Source organism: Lynx canadensis, chromosome X, assembly GCF_007474595.2.
Source record: "Lynx canadensis isolate LIC74 chromosome X, mLynCan4.pri.v2, whole genome shotgun sequence".
Taxonomy (NCBI): domain Eukaryota; kingdom Metazoa; phylum Chordata; class Mammalia; order Carnivora; family Felidae; genus Lynx; species Lynx canadensis.
Genome location: NC_044321.2, coordinates 85680665 through 85706952, shown reverse-complemented (window position 1 = coordinate 85706952; position 26288 = coordinate 85680665). Strand labels below are relative to the sequence as shown.

Sequence of the window (26288 nt, the reverse complement as noted above, 5' to 3'; positions counted from 1 at the left end):
AGGCGCCCCTGAAGTTAAAATTTTAATAGAAGAATTGGATGAAAAATTAAGGAAACATCTCAGATAATAGAACAAGAAGACAATGTTGTAAAAAAATAGTAAAGAAAAGGGGCACCTGGGTGGCACAGTCGGTTAAGTGTCTGACTTTGGCTCAGGTCAAGCTCTCACAGTTTATGCATTCAAGCCCCACATCAGGCTCTGTGCTGATAGCTTGGAGGCTGGAGCCTGCTTCAAATTCTGTGTCTCCCACTCTCTCTGCCCCTCCCCAACTTATGCATGTGCGCTCTCTCTCGCTCTCTCTCTCGCTCTCTCTCTAGCTCTCTCTCTCAAATAAATAAATTAACATTTTTTAAAAATAGAAAAGATTTTATTTTTTTTTTAATTTTTTTTTTCAACGTTTATTTATTTTTGGGACAGAGAGAGACAGAGCATGAACGGGGGAGGGGCAGAGAGAGAGGGAGGCACAGAATCGGAAACAGGCTCCAGGCTCCGAGCCATCAGCCCAGAGCCTGACGCGGGGCTCGAACTCACGGACCACGAGATCGTGACCTGGCTGAAGTCGGACGCTTAACCGACTGCGCCACCCAGGCGCCCCTAAAAAAAATAGAAAAGATTTTAAAGCAGAAAATCTAGAGTGTCCAACACCTGACTAATTAGAGTCCCAGAAACAGAGAAAAGAGAAAATAAATGGGAGGAAATTATTAGTGAATAATATAAGAAAATCTCCCAGAATGAAAAGTCACTAGTCTTCAGATTGGAAAGAGTATTTCATGTCCAACAAAAGTGATGGATAAAAGACCAACACCAAGGCATATCCTGGAGAAATTTCAGAAAAACTGAGTTAAAGATAAGACCTTAAAAGCTTCATATTTTAAAATATAAATCATATTTAAAGGTCAGGAATCAAAATAGCAGTGAACTTCTCAACCCAACACTGGAAATTAGGATACAACAGAGCTATGGCTTCAAAATTATAAGGGAAACTTATTTCCAGCCTATAAAATGTGATAATAAATTTTAAATATTTTTGAAACAAAAAGGTCTCAAAAATTTACATCCCATGTACTCTTTCTTAGAAAACTATGGGAAAAAAATTGTTCCAACAATAATAAAACGGTAAAATGGTACATGAAGGGGAAATCCAGAAGAGCTTAACGGAATCCCTAGTTAAGAACACTGAGGGGTGCCTGTGTGGCTCTGCCGGTTAAGTGTCCAACTTTGGCTTAGGTCATGATCTCATGGTTCACTGGTTCAAGCCCTGTGTTGGGCTCTCTGCTGACAGCTCAGAGCCTACAGCCTGCTTTGGATTCTGTGTGTGTCTCTCTGTCTCTCTCTTTCTCTGTCTCTCTCTCTTGAAAATAAACGTTAAAAAAATTTAAAAAAAAAGAACACAGAGAGTTCGGGAGACTAAGTTAGCTGGAGTTTACAGGGCAGAGTACCAGAGAGGACAATGCTGCACACAGAGAGAATTCTGGAGACCTTCTGAAGGTTCCCCTTTAAGTATTCAACAAAATACTAATTGACACATGCACATGAGGAAACTGCCCAAGGCCAAGGAAACAGCACCAAAAAAAAAAAAAAAAAAAAAAAAGATGAAAGGGAACAATCCTTGGTGCTTACAACAGGCCAGGAATGGTGTCTGTTCCCAACAGCCAGGCTGGAAAATCTCATGATGCATGGTGCACTCGTCAGAGTACTCAGAAACATCTTGCCTCACTAGTGTGGAAAAATTCCCCTTAGACTAAACACTGCTCTGATTCCAATGAACAAATCTTAAAAGCAAGACCCAAGGGATCAAGCTATTTTCAAGTGACTTAACTGTGTCCTAGAACAAAGCTTAAGAACATTTATAGAGGGGCGCCTGGGTGGCTTGGTCGGTAAAGCATCCAACTTCAGCTCAGGTCATGATCTCACAGTTCGTAGGTTTGAGCCCCGCATTGGGCTCTGTGCTGACAGTTCAGAGCCTGGAGCCTGCTTCAGATTCTGTGTCTCCCTGTCTCTGCCCCTCCCCTGCTCACTCTCTGTCTCTGTCTCTGTCAAAAATAAATAAACATTAAAAGATTTTTAAAAATTAAAAAAGAATATTTATAGAAGTATAATATATGGCACCTAATAAAATTCATAATGTCTGACATCCAGTCAAAAATTATCAGATAGGAAAAGAAGGAAGAAAATACAACCCATAATGAGGAGACAAAGCAATCAATTGAAACTGACCTAGAACTGACACAGATGTTAGAACTAGATATTGTAACAGTTATGATAACTGTATTCCATGTTTTGTCCATGTTTTGATTTTAATGATTTTGATTTAATGATTTTGAGTACAGCTGACACAAAACATTACATTAGTCTGAGGTATACAACATAGTGATTTGACAAGTCTATACGTTATGCTGTGCTCACCACAAGTGTCGCTACCATCTGTCACCATTCAACCCTATTACAATATCTTTGACTTATATGCCCTATACTGTGCCTTTTATTCTCATGACTCATTCATTCCATAACTGGAAGCCTGTATCTCCTATTCCCCCTCACTCATTTTGTCCATCTCCCACCCACTTTCCCTTGGCAACCATCAGTTTGTTCTCCATATTTATAGGTTTCATTCTGCTTTTTGTTTGTTCATTCATTTGTTTTGTTTTTTTTTAGATTCCATATATGAGTGAAATCACATGGTATTTGTCTTTCTCAGTCTGAATTATTTCACTTAGCATTAAACTCTTGAGGTCCATCCATGTTGTCACAAATGGCAAGATCTCATCCTTTCTATGGCTGTGTAATATTCCATCATGTGTGTGTGTATGTGTGTGTGTGTGTGTGTGTGTATACCACATCTTCATCCGTTCATCTATCAATGGACAGTCATGTTGCTTCTATAGCTTGGCTATTGTAAATAATGCAATAAACATAGGGGTGCATATATCTTTTTGAATTAGTGTTGTTCCATATGTTCAAAAGCTAGAGGAAAGGCTAAATATGTTAAGTAGAGATATGGATGATAAACAAAGACCCAAACCGAACTTCTGCAGATGAAAACAATAATATCTGAGATGAAAAATACACTAGAGAGATAAATGGCAGATTAGGCATTACAGAAGAAAAGGTTAGTGAATTCCAAGACATATCATTAGAAATAAATGAAATACACAGAGGAAAAAAATGGCTAAAATATGAACAACACATCAGTGAGCTGATCAGTACTTCAAGCAGCCTAATATACATGTAATTGGAATCTGCATAAGAGAAGAAGGCAGCATAAAAAAAAATACTTGAAGAAATGATGGCTGAAAAATTTCCAGATTTGTAGAAGTCAATTGTTAATGTCTAAATTTGAAGAAAATAGCAATATAACGATGCTATTTAGAAATGTAAAGGTAATGCCAACAGAAATACCTAATGGAAGGGCGCCTAGGTGGCTCAGTTGGTTAAGCATCTGACTCTTGATTTTGGCTCACGTCTTGATCTCATGGTTCATGAGATAGAGCCCCACATCAAGCTCTGAGCTAGCAGCACCAAGGCTGCTTGGGATTCTCTTTCTCCCTCACTCTCTGCTCCTCCCCTGCTTGCTCTCTCTCTCTCTTTCTCTCAAAATAAATAAACTTTAAAAAAAAGAAATACCTAATAGAGTTGAAATTGCTTGGCTTTGTTGGAAAAGTGTAGACTTCCTGGGTTTGAATCCTGCCTCTATCCCTTACTAGCTGGATGATTTTAGGCAAGTCATATAACCTCTCTGAGCCTCATTCTCTCACTTCTAAAATGGGCATAATAATAGTGTTTATCTCATGAGGTTTTTATAAGGATTAGATGAGTTAATACTTATAAGGCCTTAGAATAATGCCCAACACAAAGTAAATGTTCAATATTATTATTGGAGACCAGAAATTGGGAGTGAGGAGATTGTTATTTTTTTGCAATATGAATGTTAGTAATATTTGACTTTTTAACTATGTGCAAGTATTACTTGAATATAAATAACTTTTAAATGTTTAAGAAGAGGGATGCCTGGATGGCTCAGTTGGTTAAGCGTCCAACTTTGGCTCAGGTCATGATCTCACGGCTCGTGGGTTTGAGCCCCGCGTTGGGCTCTGTGCTGACAGATCGGAGCCTGGAGCCTGCTTCGGATTCTGTGTCTCCCTGTCTATCTTCCCCTTCCCTGATCACACTCTCTCTCTCTCCTAAAAATAAATAAACATTAAAAAGTAAATAAGTACATAAATAAATGTTTAAGAAGCATAAATCAGAGGTGAGGAAATGGAAAGACCTTCAAGAATTTTGCCATAAAGGGGGCACCTGGGTGGCTCAGTTGGTTGAGTGTCCAACCTTGGCTCAGGTCATGATCTCACAGTTTGTGAGTTTGAGCCCCACATCAGGCTCATTGATATCAATGCAGAGCCCACTTCATATCCTCTGTCCTTCCCTCTCTCTGCCCCTCCCTGTCTTGTGTACCTGATGTCTCTCTCTCTCTCTCTCTCTCTCTCTCTCTCTCTCTCTCCCGCTCTCTCTCAAAAATAAACATTAAAAAAGGAGTTTGTCATGAGGGAAAGAAAGAGATAAGGCAATGGCTAGAGTAGGTAGGAGGTAGAGGAATGTTTTAGATAGGAGAGACATGAGTGGATTTTTAAAAGTCCATGTGAAGTCAACTAGAGAAAGGTAGAAATTGAAACTATGGTAAAAAGGAAGCATGTGGCACAAAGCACATGTCTTCTATTATAATCAAAAGGGAGGGGGAACTCATGGATGTGGATGTAGGTATGCCCCCCAGCTTGGCTTGAGAAGCTGAGGAATTTGTCATTTCTTACCTACCACTCTCTCTATAAAAATAGGATGTAAAGTCATCTGCTGAGCATGAGCAGGAAGGTGGCAGGGTCGGAACTTTGAGTTGAACACAGAAAATTTGAAATGGCCATTATGGAGACAAAGCAGAAGGAAAGCTGACCAAAGCAACACAGAAGGATTTCAGGTCAGTACCGCGGGCCCAGGGGAGATTAGAAGCCATAAATTTGCGATGCAGCAGTACCAATCTCTTTGATTATTGAGTTTTCTCCCCCAGGGTTCTGCAACTCAAACATAGGCATGGAAAAGGTGAGAAGAGCTGGGCTGCTTCATGGTCAGGGGTCTTACCAGGTTGGTGCGATAAAAAGACAGTGGGGCAAGGGAACTGGGTACACAGAAAAGAGAGTGAATAGCTGAAATGAGAAATCATAGACCCTAAATAGGCCAAAGAAAGAAGTGAAGACAATAGGTAGCTGGTAGATAGGAGTCAGGCCTTAGAGGTCCCAATGAAGTTGAAGAATGGATGTACTGGAAGGAAAACAAACAACCGTAAGTACAGAGGTTGTAGTTAGAAGGTGGGATATTTTAGTTTATTCTGAGTGATGGTGAGGTTCAGCATGTGAGCCATGGAAGTAGGTGGATGAAGGGGAGCAGAGGTGAGGGTCACTGGAGGATGGGATGGCAAGGAGCCAGGAGATTAGATGGCTAGAGTATTAGATGTGGTCAGCTGCCAATGTCAGCTGGCATTAGATGTGGATGCCGCCAATGGCACCCAGAACGATGGCAGAAGCAACAGAAAGGAATACTGTGAACCCAGAGCCAAAGTCTCCAGTAAATGAGAGAGAGAGATAGAAGGAAGTCAGATTTGCCTAATGAGCCCCTACAGCCCCTCGAAGCCTTGGTGATTGTACTGAGCAATGTTTCACTTTCATCTTCAGATTCTTTTCAAATGGTGTATAGATGGCTGCTAAGGATTCATGAGTTTTCTGAAATTGTATGCGAGATTCTGTGTGTATATATCTACTATGCATTTTTTTCCTCAGGTAGAGGGCTCATGACATTCATCACTCTGTCGAAGGAACCATTGATTAAAATAAAAGCCTAAAAATTACTGCTCTAAAGGATCTGTGTGATGGATAACTAAATGAAAGCAATGAGAACCACACAAAGATTTAGGAAGAGCACACACCTATCTCTGTGGCCAAATATTTCTCTGGCCCTACGCTAACATCAACATAGAAAGCTCTAGCACGGAGTGGGCCACGAAGAGCTAGGGCACAGCTAGGGGCCATGACTGGCTGGACACTAGAGGAACAGATGAGCTACACAGAGAAAAGGGTGCCAGAAATCCACAGGGCAATGAACCACTGAGGCTTCGTACCTATCTGGTGGTGGCTGCTACATACATACATGCCTGAACGGAATTAAGGGACTTCAAGATGCCCCCTGTTCATAAGAGCAGGCAGGTAAAAAGAGAAGGAACTCACCTCTCAGCGATATTTTTTGCAGACTGGAGAAACCGTGCCTGGTCATTTTCTTTCAGGATATGTTCAGCTTGGTTGATGAGGACTGTTGACCGTTCAAGACACTGGCGGCAATTAGCAACCTGCTGTGCCAACTTTCTCAGCTTCATTACCTTCAAGGAATGAGCCAAAGAAAAATGAGATTAAATATCCATGGCTTAATTAAAAACTATAAAACAACACGAAGGAGATTTGCTGCAGTGATTCTAAAAATAAGGCCTATTGATGTCCCAAGGTCCCTGTACTTACCACTCACCTCCTCACCCTACCCTCTACGTCTGTCTTGCCAGCCCCTCCTCCCACCTCCAGCCCACTCACCCACATTGCATATACACCCAGTCATATACTGTAGATAATCAGCCTCCACCTTTTTATTGGTAACATTAATTTTTCTGATTATAAAAGCAATGCATGCTCACCATAGAATATTTTGAAAATAATAAAAGTATAAAAAGAAACCACAGCACCCAGAGATCACCACTGTTTACATTTTATTGTCAATAGCTTTTCACATACGAGTTTAAAAAAAAGTAACTCTTTGTTCTTTATGAGTATCTACATTTCTGTGTATATATTTCTCTATGTATCTGTATGCATACCTGTGTGTTCACAGGCCTGGGGTCACAAAAATTTCAACTCCTGTGTTAGCTGGACCCAACCATCAAGCATGGCACAAAGTACTGATTATCACTCCAGACTCTCATAACTCCTCACATTGTATACACAACATGAACTTATTATAATCACTACACTGACCGGCAGACCAATAAGCCTAAAACCATAGAGATGCACGGAGGCTCACACCTGACCTTGACCGTGCTTCTTCAATTCCCAAGCTAAAAACCTGAACGTCTTCTCTTTCCCCTTCATCTTTGTAGCTAATCAGTTAATGATTCTCATCATTTCCTTTCTAGTAGTGCCTGTTATGTTCTTCCTTTCCATTTGTGCTGGTGCTTCCCTGGTTTAGGTCTTCATCAACTCATACCAAAAACCATTCCATGGGGTGCCTGGGTGGCTAGTTGGTTAAGCATCTGACTGCAGCTCAGGTCATGATCTCACGGTCTATGAGTTCAAGCCCCATGTCAGGCTCTGCACTGACAGCTCAGAGCCAGGAGCCTGCTTCGGATTCTGTGTCTCCCTCTCTCTCTGCCCCTCCCCCACTCACACTCTGTCTCAAAAATAAACATTAAGAAGTTAAAAAAGAAACACTCCATAAGCCTCTTAACTTGCTTCTCTGACTTCAGTATCATCCTGTTCTGATCTATTCTGCATACCTCTGCCATATTGATCAGTCTTCTCCCTTCCTAAGAAACTAAAATGGTTTCCCAATGCCTTTTAGATTAAGCCCAAAGTCCTTATATTAGCATGCCTGGTCCTTCCATAATTCTGACCCTCATTTCCACCATTACTTTTTTTCTTTTTTCTTTTCAGGTTGACTTATAACACATTCAGTAAAGCACCCACCTCTGAAGTGTAAAACTCAATTATTTTTTTTTGTATATACAAACACCCATGTAACCACCAACCTGGCCAAGATATAGAACATTTCCAACACCCCAGAACTGCCATCATTTTTACTGGATTCATCGCACGAGGTCAAACATTGCTTCTTCTTTGCCTCCCTCCCTACCACCTCCTTTCTTCTTATTTTTGCGATCCATGTTCACCCTGGAATCATCAGGAGGAAACTCTGACATTTGTAAAGTCAACTCTGCCTTGGCCTCACTGAAGTGGCTGTGCATTACCTTGGTCTCTTTGATTTTGACAGCAATCATTTGCTTCCTCTGCTGGATGATCTCTACCAACTCGTCACATTCTTCCATAAGTTTTGCCTCATGCATAGCAGTATTCACCTGCCAAGAAAGTCCAGAATATTACACAGTGATTGCTGCCTTTGTCCCCTGCTGCCTCTCAAAGGTTCGGATTGACAGCTAAGCATGCACAACTTCTTCCATACCTCCCTCATAAGATCCAGTCCTAGAAGAAGGGTAGAGATGATGATATTAATGATGCAAGGGCATTGAAGCACCACAGATAGGAAACTCTCCAGCCTCTGGTAGATCATGATGGTTAATGGAAGGCTGGGCAGAAGGACAGATGAGATGGGGGCATGTTATTCCCACTGTGCAACTCCCTTTACCCCAGCACCCTGTTCTCCTGCTGTTCTTTTGAAAAGACGGTAAGGAGCTTTAAGTATGTCAGGAAAAGAGGATCCCTCTCCACAGGCACAATAATATTGAGATAACATCGCAACAATTGATTTCTACCATCCTAAAACAATGGTTTTGATTTTCCTTGTTCCCTTCTAATTCTAAAATGTATGAACGAGGGGTGCCTGGGTGGCTCAGTTGGTTAAGTGTCCAGCTTTGGTTCAGGTCACGATCTCACAGTTCGTGGGTTCGAGCCCTGCATCAAGCTCTGTGCTGACAACTCAGAGCCAGGAGCATGCTTCAGGTTCTGTGTCTCCCTCTCTCTCTGCCCCTCCTCTGCTCTTGCTCTGTCTCTCCTTCAAAAATAAATAAACATTAAAAAGAAAAAAATTTAAAACATATGACTGTGCAGCTGTAACTTCACAACAGAGAAATGCATGTGTAGCTATATTTTCACATCGTTGCCATCATGTGTTAGTAGATACCTCTCACCTTAGGCTGTCCAGTATCTGAATACCTCTTCTATTTTGGAATACTGGCTACATCAAAATATCTCCACTGCAAAGTTAGAGTGGGGTTGTAAAAAAGAAAAGCCACCGTTTTTCATTGTCTTTCTGTATCCTGATTTCTCCTTTCTCCCATCTCTACTACTATTGACATTAGATGATAGGAAGTGCCCAGCAGGGCTGAACTGAGAGCGGGCATTTCTGGGTTGCCCAAGTGGAAAAGCAAAGGAAGGGGAACAGACTTATGTCATTTAAGCACCTAATGTTCCAATGCTTTATAGATGCATTATTTCGTGTAATTATCATAAGCACTTTATAATATAGGAGCCACCTTTATTCCCATTCCACAGATGGAGAAACTGAAGCTTGGGCAACGTGAGTAACTTGCTAGTCATTGGTAACACCAGAATTCAGACCGAGTTCTGTCAAGTGAAACCCCTGGCCTGGCTGGCTGGGTGGACGAGGCTCAGTTCCATGTGAGCAGCACACAGAACAGTCACACAGGGAAACACAATCATTCCAAGAGTCTACTCAAGGATCCTTTACCTACTCCAAACCTGGCAAAATGCCTGTTGCTGGACCCTGCTGCCTCCTCTCTTGCCCTCGAAGGTCCCCACTGGCCAATTTTTGGTAGCTTACTTAACTGAAATAAAATATGCTGGTGGTATTTCAACCTTATTTCATTTTATTTCCACTTTCCAAAGGGAATGCCATAATGAGAGCTTCCATGTATTGGGAATAAACAGTCCCACTCCGGCCATTGTAATTTTTTTTTCTCAGACTCCTCACCCCTTCCCTAAATTGGATCTACATTCCCAAGGCAGCAATGTCACCCTTGCAAGAAACTCCCACTCATGTGAGAACAGGAGATTCATCTAGTGCGCCCTGGATCCGTGCTTAGAGTATCTGTCAACTTTAGTTCCCATTTATAATTTCCTTTTGAACCTGCTGATGATGTAGGACACAATGGTGTAGTGCCTTGTTTCTTTATAATTTAGCCCTTGGACCAACATAACACTCAATATATGCTAGGCACTACCTCAATCAGTTTACATACACTTGCTCTCTCAATCATCAAAACAATCCTCTGAGGCAGGTACCAGCAGCCACATTTCATAGATGGGAAAACTGAGAACAGAGATACTCAGTGACTCACTCCAGGCCACACACCTAGTAAGTGGCAGAGATGGGATTTGGACCCAGGCAGTCTGACACTATAGTCCATACCTTTCAAACCATCACACTAGACTGCCTCCCCAGGCTAATGTAACAAAATTCCTGTCCATTTTCTGACAACCATCACCTCTTTTGCTCCATCCATCTTTTAAAAAAAATTATTTTAATGTTTATTTGTTTTTGAGAGACAGAGAGAGAGAGAGAGAGAGTGCAGGGGAAGGGCAGAGAGAGAGGGAGACACAGAATCTGAAGCAGGCTCCAGGCCCTGAGCTGTCCGCACAGAGCCTGATGAGGGACTCGAACCCACAAGCTACGAGATCATGACCTGTGCCGAAGTCAGACGCTTAACCAACTGAGCCACACAGGTGCCCCCATCTTTATTCTGTTATCCCATTCTCTTTAGTCACTCCAGATCACTTGTTGTTCCCCTAGGTGCCACACACCCTGTGCCTTTCCTCGAGTCTTCATTCACTTGGAAATTCATTTCCCAATTGGTTTATTGAACAAACATCCACTGATATTTCCAGGCCTTGCTTCAAAATCATCACTTCTGTAACTTTTTCTCATCTGCTTGGACCAAATGCATCCCCTGTTTATACTACCATAGCACTGTATATATAATTCAATTATACCATTTACTACCTTATACTGTAGGAATTTGTTAGTCTGTCGTCCCCACTCAAACATAAGTTCTGGAGGTCAGGGATAGTGTCTTATCTGACTGCATCTCTAACATAGTGACTGGCATACAGTAGATGTCCAGTAAATATTTGTTGTATTGAATCGAATGGGGGTAGGGAGTAGCTCACTGCTTGCTAGACATGTCTACTTGGTTACTTAAGTTACCCTAAATTCAGTATGTCTAAAAACAAACTCATCATCTTCCCTCTACATCTGGCTTCCACCTCTAATTTATTTTCTTTCTTTCTTTTTCTTTCTTTCTTTCTTTCTTTCTTTCTTTCTTTCTTTCTTTCTTTTTCTTTCTTTCATTTTTGCTAATGCTATTATCATTACTGGAGTTACTCAGGTTGGCTTACTTCTGACTTCTACTTCTCTCTCAGCCCCCACATAAATTCACAGCAGTACCAAAGTCCTACTCTTTCTTTTCTTTTCAAACTCACTGAATTTATTCTGGCAATACAATGAGGCTCTGAGCCAAGGAATCAATAAACTGAAGCCCTTATCACCCTTTTGGACTGTTACTGTAAAAGCTTTATTAATTCATTCCCCACCTTCAGGATCTTTCCTTTGCCACCCACCCTCATAACCCATCCTATACATACCCTGAAATCAGGAAAAATCATCACCATCTTCATCATCAAACATGTATGAAGCATCTTTTGTGTGTAATACATTACATTCAGGCCCTGCGTTCAATAAACTTGCAATATTTAATGTTTTTTTTTTTTTTCTGAGAGAGAGAGTGCAAGTGGGGAAGGGCCAGAGAGAGAGGGAGACAGAGGATATGAAGTGGGCTGTGCACTGACAGGGTGACAGCAGCAAGTCCTATGCAGGGCTTGAACTCACAAACTGTGAGATTAAGGCCATGAGCCGAAATTGGACATTCAACCGATTGAGCCACCCAGGTGGCCCAATAAATTTGCAATCTGAACAGGGAAAAGCCACATGCATATAAAACAAATAAGTTAAGGTAGCATACCAATGAGTGATGTAGAATATAATCTACAGAAATTGAAGGGAAAGATTGCTCTCAGGGGGAAGTGTAGAAAAGATGCCTGAATGCAGTGGGACTTGAGACTTAAAGATGGATAGGACTTAGATTTTAAAGGTAAAAAGGAGAGAAATCTTGAGCCAAGATAACAAAATTGAACCTTATTCATTAGACAACATGGTATCTTTGAAAAATATTTTTTGGGGGAGGAGGGTAGGATGGTGAGAGAATGACTTTTTAAAATACGTATATTTTGGGGGGAGTGCCTGGGTGGCTCAGTGGGTTAAGTGTCTGACTCTTGATTTCAGCTCAGGTCATGATCTCCTGGTTCATGGGATTGAGCCCTGCATCAGGCACTGTGTTGACAGTGCAGAGCTTGCTTGGGATTCTCTCTCCCTCTCTCTTTGCCCCTCTCCTGCATGCATGTACACAAACTCTCTCCCTCTCTCCCTCTCAAAATAAACTTAAAAAAATAAAAATAAAAAATACACATTTTTAAATTGAAGTATAGTGGGCACACAATGTTACATTAGCTTCAGGTGTACAACACAGTGATTCAACAACTCTATATGTCATGCTGTGCTCACCATAAGTGTCGCTACTGTCCATCACCATTCAACACTATTACAATATCATTGACTATATTCCCTATGCTGTACCTTTCATCCTCTGTGACTTATCCATTCCATAACTGGAAGCCTGTACCCCCCCCCCGGAACTCCCTTTCACCCATTTTGTCTATACCCCCCATCCCCTCCTCTGGCAACCATCAAGTTAACTTTTTCTTAAAAAAGATGACCTGGGATTGATTTGATTGGGGGTAATGGTAAGCTGGGGGAGCAATTTAGGAAATGATTTTGATGTGAACAGGGTCTAGCCAAAGAGGGTAACAGGAATCGAAAGGAAAGGTCAAATATGAGAAGCACTCCCTCGCTTGCAAAACTTCAATTAGACAGCAAGTTCCTTGAGGAAAGTTTTTATGTCACTTTGTTTCTCCTGCTGTAACAGGCACAATGCACACACAACATTTACTGATTGATTTAGTAAAATGAAAAATCAGAATAAGAATGACAAACATTAGAAAATGTACTATGGTACACACATTTTGTACAGAAAATGTAGATTGAAGTGAGGGAGCTAGGGTGCGGTTTGGACAGTTGCAGTGGGCAAAATAAAACAGCCAGGCACAGGTAGCAGAAATTTGGCTGAAGAGGCAAAATCCCAAACGAAAGGTAAAGCAGTGACATTAAAATTTTTCCATGTCAAGAAGCAGCCCAAAAGAGCAGGTTCCTTGAATGTTTTCCGAACAGGAAATACTCCAGGGTAAAACTGTCTTCATGATGTGAATAAAACATCTCAAATTGCTTGGAAGGTACTTGAAAGCCCTGGTATTTTCCCTGTCTGCAGTTTTCCTTGAAAATGCACTGACATATTTCACTTGTTTATTAACCCTTAGTTGAAAACAACCAGGCTTATCTTAATAAGCACTTTTGGTTGGTTGGTGGACTGGCAGGCTGGTCTGTTGGTGGGAGATTCCACATCTTTATTTGGCCTTTGCTCTTTGGTTTGGGTTAGTGGGTTTGACAGGCTTTTCATCTGTGGAAAAATCTATCCTCCCTGAAAACACCATTAGAGTAATCTTGGAAACCTGCTTGTATAAATCTCTCCACCCCCCAAAAAGGGCAATTTTTGCAGGGGCATGGAGGAATTTCTGATGTTTAAGACCGACTCTCAGCAGGAGTCTTCTAAGGCCCAAGCCCTAGGGAACACAGGCCTCCCTATTAGGTCACCAGGTCTGCTTCCTGCTCTGTGCTCTTTTCTTTCTTCCAAAAGGCAGCAAGAATTTGACTTGCATGTTTTTATCCAACTGCCCATCTACTGTTTCCCAAAGTTCCTTCCTACCTCCCAGCCCACAGATTAAACCCACAGTCAGACCTAGTCTTCCCCAATCTCCACCCTTCCCTGACACAAACACACATGTCCCATTAGAAGGACTCTAATGCTGGTCACTACAAGGAAATAAATATGTGGGAGTTCACAAAAGCCACACGTTGCAAAGGCTTAAAAGAGGGCACAAAAAGTTATTTTGGCAATTGTTTCTATTCTGTATTGAAATGTAAATGGACTAGACTTTTTTACCCTGAGTTTCTTTCAGCGAGCTTATTTGATAGTTTTCTTGGGCCATCTCCCACACGCTTGTTCTATAAGTCTTTTATTCTTGGGTTCAAAGTGCATCAGCCTTCCCTCCACCCATCTCCATGAGAAACTTCCTCACTCACACAGTCTCCTCAGCTCAGTCACATCCATCAGTCATGTGGACCACTGCACAAGAGTTCAGAAGGAGCTGGGATTTCCTGTTCAGGTGGAACAGCATGTATGAAGTAGTGGATGAGCCCTATACCCAGATTCAGGTGAAATTCATTTATGTGGTAATAGCACACTGGGTTGGCATCTTCATCTCAGGGTCCTCCACTCTACAGTCAATGCCATCCTAGTTCATTCCCTGAAATCTTCTGCCCAAATAGATCTCCCCACAAGAAGATTTTGAAATGCCAGCAATAAGATCGTTGGGGGAAGTTTTTATCAGCAAACATTTATTGAGGGCCCACACTGTGTACAAGACACTATGTGGGTTCCCGTGTGGGACAGAATGATGCAAAAGACTTCAGCTTCTGCCTTCAAGGTACTTACAGTCTAGTGGAGAAGATGAGTGTGAATCAAACTAATTACAATTCAAGGAAGAGCAGAACAAGCCATATAGCAGAATACAAACAAAGCTCTTCAAGGGCACAGAGAAGAGAAAACGAAGTTTGCCTGTGGCAAAGGACAATCAGGGTATTAGAGAAGGTTTCATGTAGCTGAGCTGGTCCTGAAGGATGAGCAAGACTTGGGCGCACAGAAATGAGGTTTAAAGAGAGAATTCTAGGCCAAGAGAAGGATATGAATAGCATGAACAAAAGCACAGGCGGGAACGTAGAGGATGTTTGGATAAAGCAGATCAGCCTGACAGGTGCAAGGGAGGGAAATAAGGCTAGAAACGGAGGTTGCAGATATATTATGGAGAGCTGCGCTGTCATTCTGAGCCTTCAGGTGTACCTGGATAAAATTTCAGGATCTTAAGACTGTAGCAACATCTTAACCATCGTTAGCTAACACATTAATTGAGAACAAGGTGGAGAGGAAAGGCAGGCACAGTACTCAAGGAAGTGGGAAGGCACAGCAAATTTCTCACTCCCCATTATCGCCCAGCGCAGCTCAGGTGACCACCAACCCCACCTTCTCAGACTCCACAACATCAGAGAAAAGTGGCTGAGGTGGGCTGCCTTCAGTCTGCAAAGTCACGTTCTGTGCAAAGGAAATGAGAAGGAAGAGTGAGAGGTACATTGGCCGTCTGATGGATTATCAAGGAGTTGTTATGAACAGCTTTGTCACCTTACTGTGCTGCAAAGAATTCATTACTCTCTTAAAATGATGCATTCAAGAAAATGCAATGTTCTCTGTTTCTAGGAGTTCAGCTTTATTAGATTCCCTGATTATAGTTAACAAGACTGTATTGTATGCTTGAAAACTGCTAAGAGAATAGATCCTTAATGCTCTCACCACACAGACTAAAAGACAACTATGAGAGGTGGTGAATGTGTTAACTAACTTTATTGTGGTAATCATTTTGTAATCTACATGTATATCAAATCATCACATCATACATCTTAAATTTTCGCAATATTATATGTCAATTACATCTCAATAAACATGGGAAAAAATAAGAGGCCACAATGTTTATGAAGCAGATATGGCACCTACGATGGCAGCATCTAAGCTAAGGTGCCTTTTAAAATTGATTTATTTACCTTTGAGAGAGACAGAGACAGCGTAAGTGGGAATGGGACAGAGACAGAGGGGGAGAGAGAGAGAGAGAGAGAGAGAGAGAGAGAGAGAATCCCACGCAGGCTCCACACTGCCAGCTCAGAGTCAGCCATAGGGCTTTAACTCATGAAACTGAGATCATGACCTGCACCAAAACCAAGAGTTGGACGCTTAACAGACTGAGCTACCCAGGCACCCTAAGCTATTAATCCAGATCACACTAGGTCAATATCACACACACTCACACACGTGCATGCACACACACACACACACACACACACACACACACAACCACCACCACCACCACCCCAGAGCCCTTGTATCAGGAAGGTTCAAAAGTATAAAAGGAAGAAGACAAGACCATCTTTTCTTGTTTTCTAAAGCAAAACAACACAATATTTCAAAGATGGTCCTGACAGCTTTACATAAAAATAGGAAAAATGAAATAGGTCTGTTTTTCAAATGGATTTTATCTGTTTCTTTAGGTTTGGGGGGAGGGTGATCACTTAAAGTTCTGGTGGATATGCAAAATTATTAATAGGATTTTTAGTCCCCTGTGCTGGAGTAGCTACAGCTTAGGAGGAAAAAAAATTACTGAGGCAGAGTTAAGCAACCTTCTGCCTCAGTGCCCAAGTTAATTTTTTTGGCAGACGAGTGGGTGAGGGGTTTATAGCGGTAAAGGTGGGTGGGGGGTGGGACTATTGAAGTTAGAAACGGAGTGTACATTGGGGGGAGGTGGCAGCCAGGCCATTTCCAGAAGTGTAAGAATCCTAATATGTTGCACTCAGGGATCCATGCTATGGGAGGCCTCTTGACAGACAGACAGTGACTGGCAGACACATTTCCTGCAATGCAACAGGCACTGTTCAAATTGCTTCATATATTTTAACTCATTTATGTATCCTACTAACCCTCTGAAGTTGGCATTATTATCATTGCCATTCTACAGAAGAAAGTGCGAAACGTAGAGGTTATGTGACTTGCCCAAGATCATACAACTAGCACACGGCAGAGCCAGGATTTACACCCAGGCAGTCTGGCTCTTGTCCACGATCTAACCATTGTGTGTGTGTGTGTGTGTGTGTGTGTGTGTGTGTGTGTGTGTGTCCATATGTGTATGTGAGAGAGAGAGAGAGAGAGAGGCAGAGACAGAGAGATTATGCTCACATAGTTCTTTTCATCTCAGAATTGGCTCCCAAGATAATCACATTCTTTAGACATAAGCATTGCAAATATTTTGTAGAATTACTTCCTGACTTTTGAAAAAATATTTAGGATAAAAATATATACAATGAAACATTTAGAAAATATGCATCATGCACACACATACATATGGACACACACGCACAAATTCTGTGTTTATTTTACTCTGAGTGTAACTAACAACAATACTAGCAACAGAAGGAGTTTGTTCCATATACATGACATAGGAATGACCCTGTGCCATGTGGCAGTTCTGTGTTAGTTTTAAAGGCCTTTCTCCTCAGGTATCAGACCTCCAAGCCTTTGTAGTATTAAGATTAGTTACTTTCTGCAGCACCTGGGTGGCTCAGTCGGTTAAGCATCTGACTTCAGCTCAGGTCATGATCTCACGGTTCTTGAGTTAGAGCGCCACGTCAGGCTCTGTGCTGACAGCTTGGAACCTGGAGACTGCTTCAGATTCTGTTTCTCTCTCTCTCTCACTCGCTCTTGCTCTCTCTTGCTCTCTCTTGCTCTGCCTCTACCCCGCTGACACTCTCTCTCTCTCTCTCTCTCAAAAATAAATATTAAAATAACTTCTAAGATTAGTTACTTTCAAACCCATATTCTCTTTCCACACAAGGGAACTGTTTAGAACATGCAAGGAAACAAGTGAGACAGGAATAATCTAGGCTTGTACCTGGTATGCTACTTGTACAGCTAGAAGCTAGAAGTCCTCTATGAAATAAGGTAGAAACCTCCTTTTTATCTCTTCAGAACCACAGAATTGTTAGATATGGAAAAGACTGAAGAAATCATAGGTTCCTAGCCCCTCACTCTACAGATAGAAATTTGAGTCCTAGAGAGAAGGGCTTACCTAATATCATTCTACCGATCAATGACAGAGCAAGGCTGAAGCCATATCTTTCGTGTTCTTTTCACTCTGTGAAGCACAGCACTTGCTTCTAAACTACTCTGAAGACCTAAAACTCTAGATTCCACCGTAGAAATATGAACACTTATGTCTACAGAAAAAAGTACATGAAAGTTCATTAACACCTTATTTTATTATTATTTGTTTTTAGTTTTTAAGTAAGCTTCACACCCAGCATGGAACCCAGTGCGGGCTTGAACTCACGACCCTGAGATCAAGACCTGGGCTGAGATAGAGTCAGATGTTTAACCAAATGAGCCACCCACGTATCCCCATAACACCTTTATAAGTATGAGCCAAAAACTGGAAAAAGCTGAAATGCTCTTCCAGCATTTATACATTCCAGTGGGGGCATGTATAAACAAATTGTAGAACACTGGCAATAAAAAAAATTGAAAAACTATTGATACACACAACAACTTGAATGGATCTCAGGGGCATTTTGATTAGTGTCATAAGCGGATCATAGTATGTTATACACTTCATGTTTCCATGTACATAACATTCCAGAAATTATAGTGAAGAAGAACAGATCAGGGGTTGCCAGGGGGGCAAATGTGACTATAAAAAGGTAGCACAAATTAGTTTATTGGGGGTGATGAAACTGTTGGTCTAAGTATGATGGTGATTACACAACTCTATACATGTGATAAAGTTCACAGCATTATGAGCCCTCCCCTGCCGCCACAAGGTTGAGGGCATGTAAACCCAGGTGAAATTTGAATGAGGTCTGTAGTTTGCTTGGTAGAATATTACACCAGTGATCCTTTCCTGGTTATGGTAGTTATGCGATTATGTAAATGTTAACAATGGGGAAGAGTAGGTGAATCCTTTGTGGGAACTCTCCATATTATTTTAGCAACTTCTATGTGAAGTTAAAACTTATTTCAAAATTTAAAAGAATAAAAGAAAGAAATAAAACTCTAGAAGTCCCATAATGTTTTAGACAGATCTGATAAACCAACATTTATATGGTTTTCTGAAGTTATAACTATGTTTTAAGCAGGCCTGATGAACCAACATCTATGTATTTTTCGGAGTTATGACTAATATGTATCCAGATGCTCAAGTGGCATCTCATCTCACACCCCACTCTATACCTTATCTACTTTTTCCAATTTTATTAATAAATAATTGACATACATCACTGTAGAAGTTTAAGGCATACCAGCACGATGTTTTGATTTACATATATTGTAAAATATATGTAATTATCCCAATAGGTTCAGCTAACATCCATGTTTTCATTTAGATAGAATAACAAGAAAAGGAAAAAATTGTCTTCTTATAATGAAAATTCATAGGATTTACTCTCTTTACTTTCCTATACATCATACAGCAGTGTTAGCTCTAGTCATCATGTTGTACATCACATTCTTAGTACTTATTTATAACTGGAAGCGTGTACATTTTGACCACCTTCCTCCAATTTCTACTGCCCTCACCCCTGTCTCTGGTAACCACAATTCTGATCTCTTTTTCTGGAAGTTTGGGGTTTTATTTTAAGTTTATTTATTTTTAGAGAGAGAGAAAACACTAATGGGGGAGGGGCTAAGGGAGAGGGAGAGAATCCCAAGCAGTCTCCAAGCTGTCAGCACAGAGCCCAACACAGGGCTCGAACCCACAAACCGTGAGATCATGACCTGAGCTGAAGTAGGAGGCTTAATTGACTGAGCCACCCAGATGCTCCATTTTGGGTTTTTTTTTTAGATTCCATTTGTGAGATTATATAGTGTTTGTTTTTCTCTAACTTATTTCACTAGCATAATGCCTTCAAGGTCCATCTGTGTTGTCACAAATGGCAGGATTTCCTTGTTTTTTATGGCTGAATAATACTCTATTGTATTATATACCACAACTTCTTTATCCATTCATACATTGATGGGCACTTAGGTTGTTTCCATGTCTTGGCAATTGGAAATAATGCTGCTATGAACATGGGGGTGCAGATTATCTTTTTGAGTTAGGGTTTTCATTCCCCTATTTCCTGAATACATCTGGATCATATGGTAGTTCTACTTTTAATTTTTTGAGGATCCTCCATACTGTTTTGCATAGTGGCTACACCAATTTATAATCCCACCTATTGGGATTATACACAAGGGCTATACACAAGGGCTCCCCTCTACTCCACATCCATGCCAGCATTTGTCACCTTTTTGATGGTGGTTTTTCTAATAGTCATGAGGTGATATCTCACTGTGGTCTTAATGTATATTTCCCTAATTACTAATGATGCTGGGCATCTTTTCACGTACCTGCTGACCTTTTGTATATCTTCTTTGGAGGAATGTCTATTCAGGTCCTTTGCCCATTTTCTAATTGGGCTATTTGGGGTTATAGGAGTTCTGCTATGGGGTTATAGGAGTTCTTTATGTATTTTGGATGTTAACGCCTCATAAGATACATGGTTTGCAAATATTTTTTTTCCATTTTGTAGGCTGTGTTTTCACTTTGTTGATGGTTTGTTTTGCTATGTAGACCTTTTTAGTTTTATGCAGTCCCACTTGTTTATTTTTGATTTTGTTGCTTGTGCTTTAGGTGTCATATCCCAAAACAAGTCATAAATACACCTATCAAGGAACTTTATTCCTATGTTTTCTTCTAGGAGTTTCATGCTTTCAGGACTTACATTTAAGTCTTTAATCTATTTGGAGTTAATTTTTGTGAGTGGTATAAGATAGGGTCCAGCTCCATTCTTTTACATGTGAATACCAATTATCTCAGCACCGTTTGTTGAAAACACAGTCTTTTCTCCATTGAGTATTCTTGGTTCTCTTGTCACATATTAGTTAACTGTATATACTTGGATTTATATCTGGGCTCTCAATTCTGTTCCATTGTGTATTTTTATGCTAGTACCATACTGTTTTGATGACTATGACTTTATAGTATAGCTTCAAATCAGAATGTGTGATGCCTCCTATTTTCTTTTTCTTTCTCGGAATTTCTTTGGCTATTCAGGGTCTCTTGTGTTTTTCCTACTTTGGTAAAAAAAATGCCATTGGAATCTTGATAGAAATTGCATTGAATGGCTTTTGGTAGGATTGACAATTTAACAATATTAATTCTTCTAATCCATAAACATGGGATACTTTTTAATTCATTTGTTTTCTTCCATTTCTTTCATTAATGTCTTGTAGTTTTCAGAGTAGAGATCTTTTTCCTTAAATTTGTTCCTAAGGATTTTCTTGTTCTTGATGCTATTGTAAAAAGCATCAATTTATTTCTTTTTTAGAAAATTCATTGTTAATGTATAGAAATGCCACTGATATTTATGTTAATTTTGTATCCAGAAACTTTACCGAATTCATTGATTATATCTAACAGTTTTTTGGTTAAGACTTTAGGATTTTCTATATATAAACTCATGTTATTTCAATTTTACTTCTTTTCCAATTCTTATATCTTTTCTTTTTCTTGCCTGATTGCTCCAGCTAGGAGTTCTAGTACTATGTTGCATAAGAGTGCTGAGAGTGGGCACCCTTGTCTTGGTCCTGATCTTAAAGGAAAAGCTTTCAAACTTTCACTACTGGGTATGATGTTAGCTGTGATCTTGTTATATATAGCCTTTATTAGGCTGAGATATGTTCCTTCTATGCCTAATTTGTTAAGAGTTTTTATAATGAATGGAAGTTCAATTCTGTCAAATGCTTTTTCTGCATCTATTGAGATGATCATGTAATTCCTTTCTTTCATTCTATTAATGTGATGCATCACATTGATTACTTTGAAAATGTTGAACTATCCTTACATCTCATGGGTAAATACCACTTGATGATGGTGTATGACCCCTTTCATGTGCTGCTGAATTTGGTTTGATAGTATTTTATTAAGAATTTTGCATGTAGGGGCACCTGGGTGGCTCAATCAGTTAAGCATCTGACTTCAGCTCAGGACATGATCTTGCGGTTTGTGAGTTCAAGCTCTGCATTGGGCTCTGTGCTGACAGCTCAGAGCCTGGAGCCTGCTTTGGATTCTGTGACTCCCTCTCTCTGCCCCTTCCCCACTCACTCTCTCTCAAAAAATAAATAAACGCTAAAAAAAATTTAAAAAAAGAATTTTGCATCTATATTAATCAGGGATATTTGCTTGTAGTTTTCTTTTCTGGTAGTGCCCTTTTCTGGTTTTGGTATAATGCTGGCCTCATAAAAAGAGTTTGGGAGTGTTCTCTCCTCTTGAAACTTTTGGAAGAATTTGAGAATAGGCATTAATCCTTCTTTAAGTATTTGGTAAAATTCACCAGTGAAGTCATCTGGTCCTTTGTTAGATTTTAAATTATTGTTTCAATCTCATTACTAGTAATTGGTCTATCAGATTTTCCATTTCTTCCTGATTCAGTCTTGGTAAATTGTTTCTAAAATTTTCTTCATCTCTTCTAAGTTATCCAATTTGTTGGCATATAATTGTTCATACTAGGCTCTTAGGATCCTTTGAATTTCTGTAGTGTCAGTTAGGTAATGTCTCTTTTTTCATTTATAATCTTGATGATTTGGGTCCTTTCTCTTTTTTCCTTGGTTAGTCTAGCTAAAGATTTGTTGATTTTGTTTCTCTTTTTCAAGAACAAACTCTTAGTTTGGTTAACCTTTTCTATTGTTGTTCTGTTCTCTATTTCATTGACTTATGCTTTTATCTTTATTATTTCCTTTCTTCTGCTAACTTTGGGCTCAGTTTGTTCTTCATTTTCTAGTTCTTCAAGGTGTAGAGTCAGGTTCATTATTTGGGATTTTTCTTGCTTTTTAAATGTAGGCATTTATTGCTATGAACTTCCCTCTTAGAACTGTTTTTACTGCATCCTATAAGTTTTGGTATGTTTTATTTCCATTTTTGTTTGTCTCAAGAAATTTTTTATTTCCCCTTTAATTTCTTCTTTGACCCATTGGTTGTTCAGGAGAGTGTTGTTTAATTTCCATGTGTTCATGAATTTTCCAGTTTTCTTCTTTTTATTGATTTCTAGTTTCATGCCATCATGGTTAGAGAAGATACCCGGTATTTCAATCTTCTTGAATTTTCTAAGAATTGTTTTGTGGCCTAACATATATATGGTCTATCCAAAAAATGTTCCATGCACACTTGAGAAGAATGTGTATTCTGCTGTTGTTGAACAGAATGTTCTGTATATGTCTATTAGGTCCATTTGGTCTATAGTGTTGTTCAAATCTGCAGTTTCCTTATTGATTCTCTGAACGATGTATCCATTGTTGAAAGTGGGGTATTAGAGTCCCCAACTATTATTGTATTACTGTTAATTTCTTCTTTTAGCTCTGTTAGTCTTTGCTTTATATATTTATGTGCTCTAGTGTTGGACAGACAAATATTTATAAGTGTTATATCTTCTTGATGTATGGATCTCTTTATCATTACATAATGACCTTCTTTGTCTCTTTTTACCATTTTTAGTTTAAAGTCTATTTTGTCTGATATAATTATAGCTACTCTTGCTTTTTTTTTGAAATGTCTTTTTCCATCCCTTCACTCTCAGTCTATGTGTGTCTTTAAGGCTAAAGTGAGTCTCTTGTAGTCAGCAGTTTTCAATGTTTTTTTTTAAATCCATTCAGCCATTTTTTGTCTTTTAACTGAATAATTTAATCCATTTACATTTCAAATAAGTATAGATAGATAAGGACTTATTATTGCCATTTTAAAAATTGTTTTCTGGTTGTTTCACAGATCTCTTTTTCTTTGTTTCTTATCCTGCACTTTTTTTGTTGTTGTATTTGGTGTATTTTAATATCAGCATTCTCTGACCTCTTTACAGTGTTCTCTTGTGTAATTACTACAAGATTTTCCCTTGTGGTTAACATGAGGTTTACATAAAATATCTTAAATTTGTAATGCCTTATATTAAAATGATAAAAATTTAACTTCAATAAAATTCATAAACTTTACACTTTTCCTTCTCCTCCCCCTCACATTTTAGGTTACTGCTGTTACCATTTACGTGTATTTTTTTAAGTTTATTTACTTTTTTTGAGAGAGACAGAGATAGGGTTAGCAGGGGAGGGGCAGAGAGAGGGAGAATCTCAAGCAGGCTCCACTCTGTCAGTGCAGAGCCCGACAGGGGACTCAAACTCACGAAACTGTGAGATCATCACCTGAGCCAAAATAAACAGTCAGACACTCAACCGACTGAGCCACCCAGGTGCCCCACAATTTACATGTTTTTGAGATCATGTAACTAATAACAGATTAATGTATTTATGGTTATTTTTCCTATGTTCTTTCTTCTAACTTCTAAACTAGAGTTGTAAGTACATTATACACTACTAGTACTGTATTGCAGAATCTATGACTATATATCTACCATTACCAGTGAGATTTATACTACCTTTTTATGTTTTTATGATATTAATTAGCATAGTTTTACTTCCAGTCAAAGAATTCCTGTTAGCATTTCATGTAAGGCAGGTCTGGTGGTAATGAACTCCCTCAGCTTTTGTTTGTTTGAGAAAGTCTTTATCCCTTCTTTGTTTCTGAAGAACAGCTTTGCTGAGTATAGAATTTGTGGTTGAGTTATTTTTTCCAATATTTTAAATATGTCATCCCATTCTCTCCTAGCCTGAAAATTTCTGTTGAGAAATCCACCAATCTTTTGGGGGTTCCCTTGTATGTAGCATCTCTCTTTTCTCTTGCTGCTTTTAAAATTCTTTCTTTTGACTTTTGACAATTTAATTATATGTCTTGGATTCAACCTGTTTGGGATCCTTTGGGCCTCATAGGGGATGTCCATTTATCTCCCCAGGTTTGGGACATTTTCATTATTGCTTTAAATATACTTTTCCCTTTCTTTTCTCCTTCTGGAATTCCCATAATGTGAATATTTTCTTTTCATTTTGTCCCATAATTCCCACAGGCTTTCCTCACTTTTTCATTCTTCTTTCTTTTCTCCTCTGACTGGGTAATTTGCAATGTCTTATCCTCCAGGTCACCTGATTCTTTCTTCTACATGGTCAAGCCTACTTTTGAAACTCTCTATTGGATTCTTCAGTTCAGTTATGGTATTTTTCAATTTTAAGACTTCTGTTTGTGTTTTTTAATGCTTATTGTTGAGAGAGAGAGAGAGAGAGAGAGAGAGAAAGAGAGAGAGAGAGAGAGAGCATGTGACCCCGAGTAGGGGAGGAGCAGAGAGAGGGGGAGACAGAGGATTTGAAGCAGACTTCACACTAACAGCAGAGAGTCCGATGCAGGGCTTGAACTCATGAACCATGAGATCGTGATCTGAGCTCAAGTCAGATGCTTAACCAACTGAGCCACGCAGGTGCCCCTGTTTGTATTTTTTTTTAATTTTTTAATGTTTATTTATTTTTAAGAGAGAGAGAAGGAGATAGAGCATTAGCAGAGGAGGGAGAGAGAGATAGGGAGACACAGAATCCGAAGTGGGCTCCAGGCTCTGAGCTGTCAGCACAGAGTCTGATGCGGTGCTCGAACTCATGAGCTGTGAGATCATGACCTGAGCTGAAGTCGGACACTTAACCGACTGAGCCACCCAGGCATCCCATCTGTTTGTGTTTTATTGATGGTTGCTATTTCCTCATCAAAATTCTCATTTTGGTCATGCATTGTTTTCCTAATTTCATTTAGCTGTCTGTGTTTTCTTGTAGTTCACTAAACTTCCTTAACAGGATTATTCCAAATGCACTGACAGTTATAGATCCCTATTTTTTTAGGGTCAGTAATCATGGTTTTATCAATTTCCTTTGATGGTGTCATATTTACCTGCTTTTTCATGATCCTTGATTTCTTATATTTGTATCCATGCATTTAAGTAATTGAGCACCTCTTCCAAACTTTACAGATTTGCTTTGGCAGAAACAATTCTTCACCAGTCAGCTCAGTTTGGGTTTTCTGGGCATCTGCTGGTATTGTCCTTGGGCAGAGATGACTGGTATTATGATCTATTTTTGGATGAGGCAATAGTTTGAACTCTGAAGACAGGAATGGGGGGGTGTGCTACTGGCTGAGAACAGTTGGCTAGGACTGCTGGCTTGGTTCCCTACCCAAGTGAGGCTGCAGGATGGGCTCCACTGTTGCCTGGATTCTCTGATCATAACTAGTAGATGGTTGGGACTGGATACTACATTATTCACTAGTGGATGGGGCTATGAATTGGTTTCCCTGCCCTGGCAAGGAAGCCAGCCAGGGCCCAGGGTCCATACAGCTTGTCATTTGGGGGCCAGAATCAGGCCTGAATGTGCACTTAATTCACTTGTCAGGTGAGGCCACCAGTTTTGCTCTTCAGAAGGGGGGACCCACAGGCTGTGCTCTCTATTTAAGTGCCACTATACACAGGGCTGTTGAATGGACTATGCAGCTTCCCATGTCCTCTGGTTAGGTTCCCTGGTTAGACAATCTGAAGATTTTATTCAGTGATAAGCAGGGCTATGAATCAGATTTCCTGACTGGGCACAGCAGGAGAAGCAGCTCTAAAGCCAGTAAAGCTCTTTGTTGTCTTAACTCAAGCCAACCCACACCCCAAGTTCCCTGACCGAACAGGGCCGCTGGCTT

At 40.0% G+C, this 26288-nt stretch overlaps 1 protein-coding gene across 2 annotated transcripts in view; it reads right to left on the bottom strand.

The window, feature by feature from the left end:
- The window catches only part of MID2 (midline 2), a 93626-nt gene that overhangs the window by 17524 nt on the left and 49814 nt on the right, over positions 1–26288 (bottom strand). For both annotated transcript variants that reach the window (XM_032592138.1, XM_032592139.1), the window contains exons 4-5: positions 8048–8155; positions 6267–6415 (exon numbers count right to left, since the gene is read on the bottom strand). In XM_032592138.1, the coding sequence (XP_032448029.1) occupies positions 6267–6415; positions 8048–8155 (257 nt within the window). The remainder of the gene's footprint in view (positions 1–6266; positions 6416–8047; positions 8156–26288) is intronic.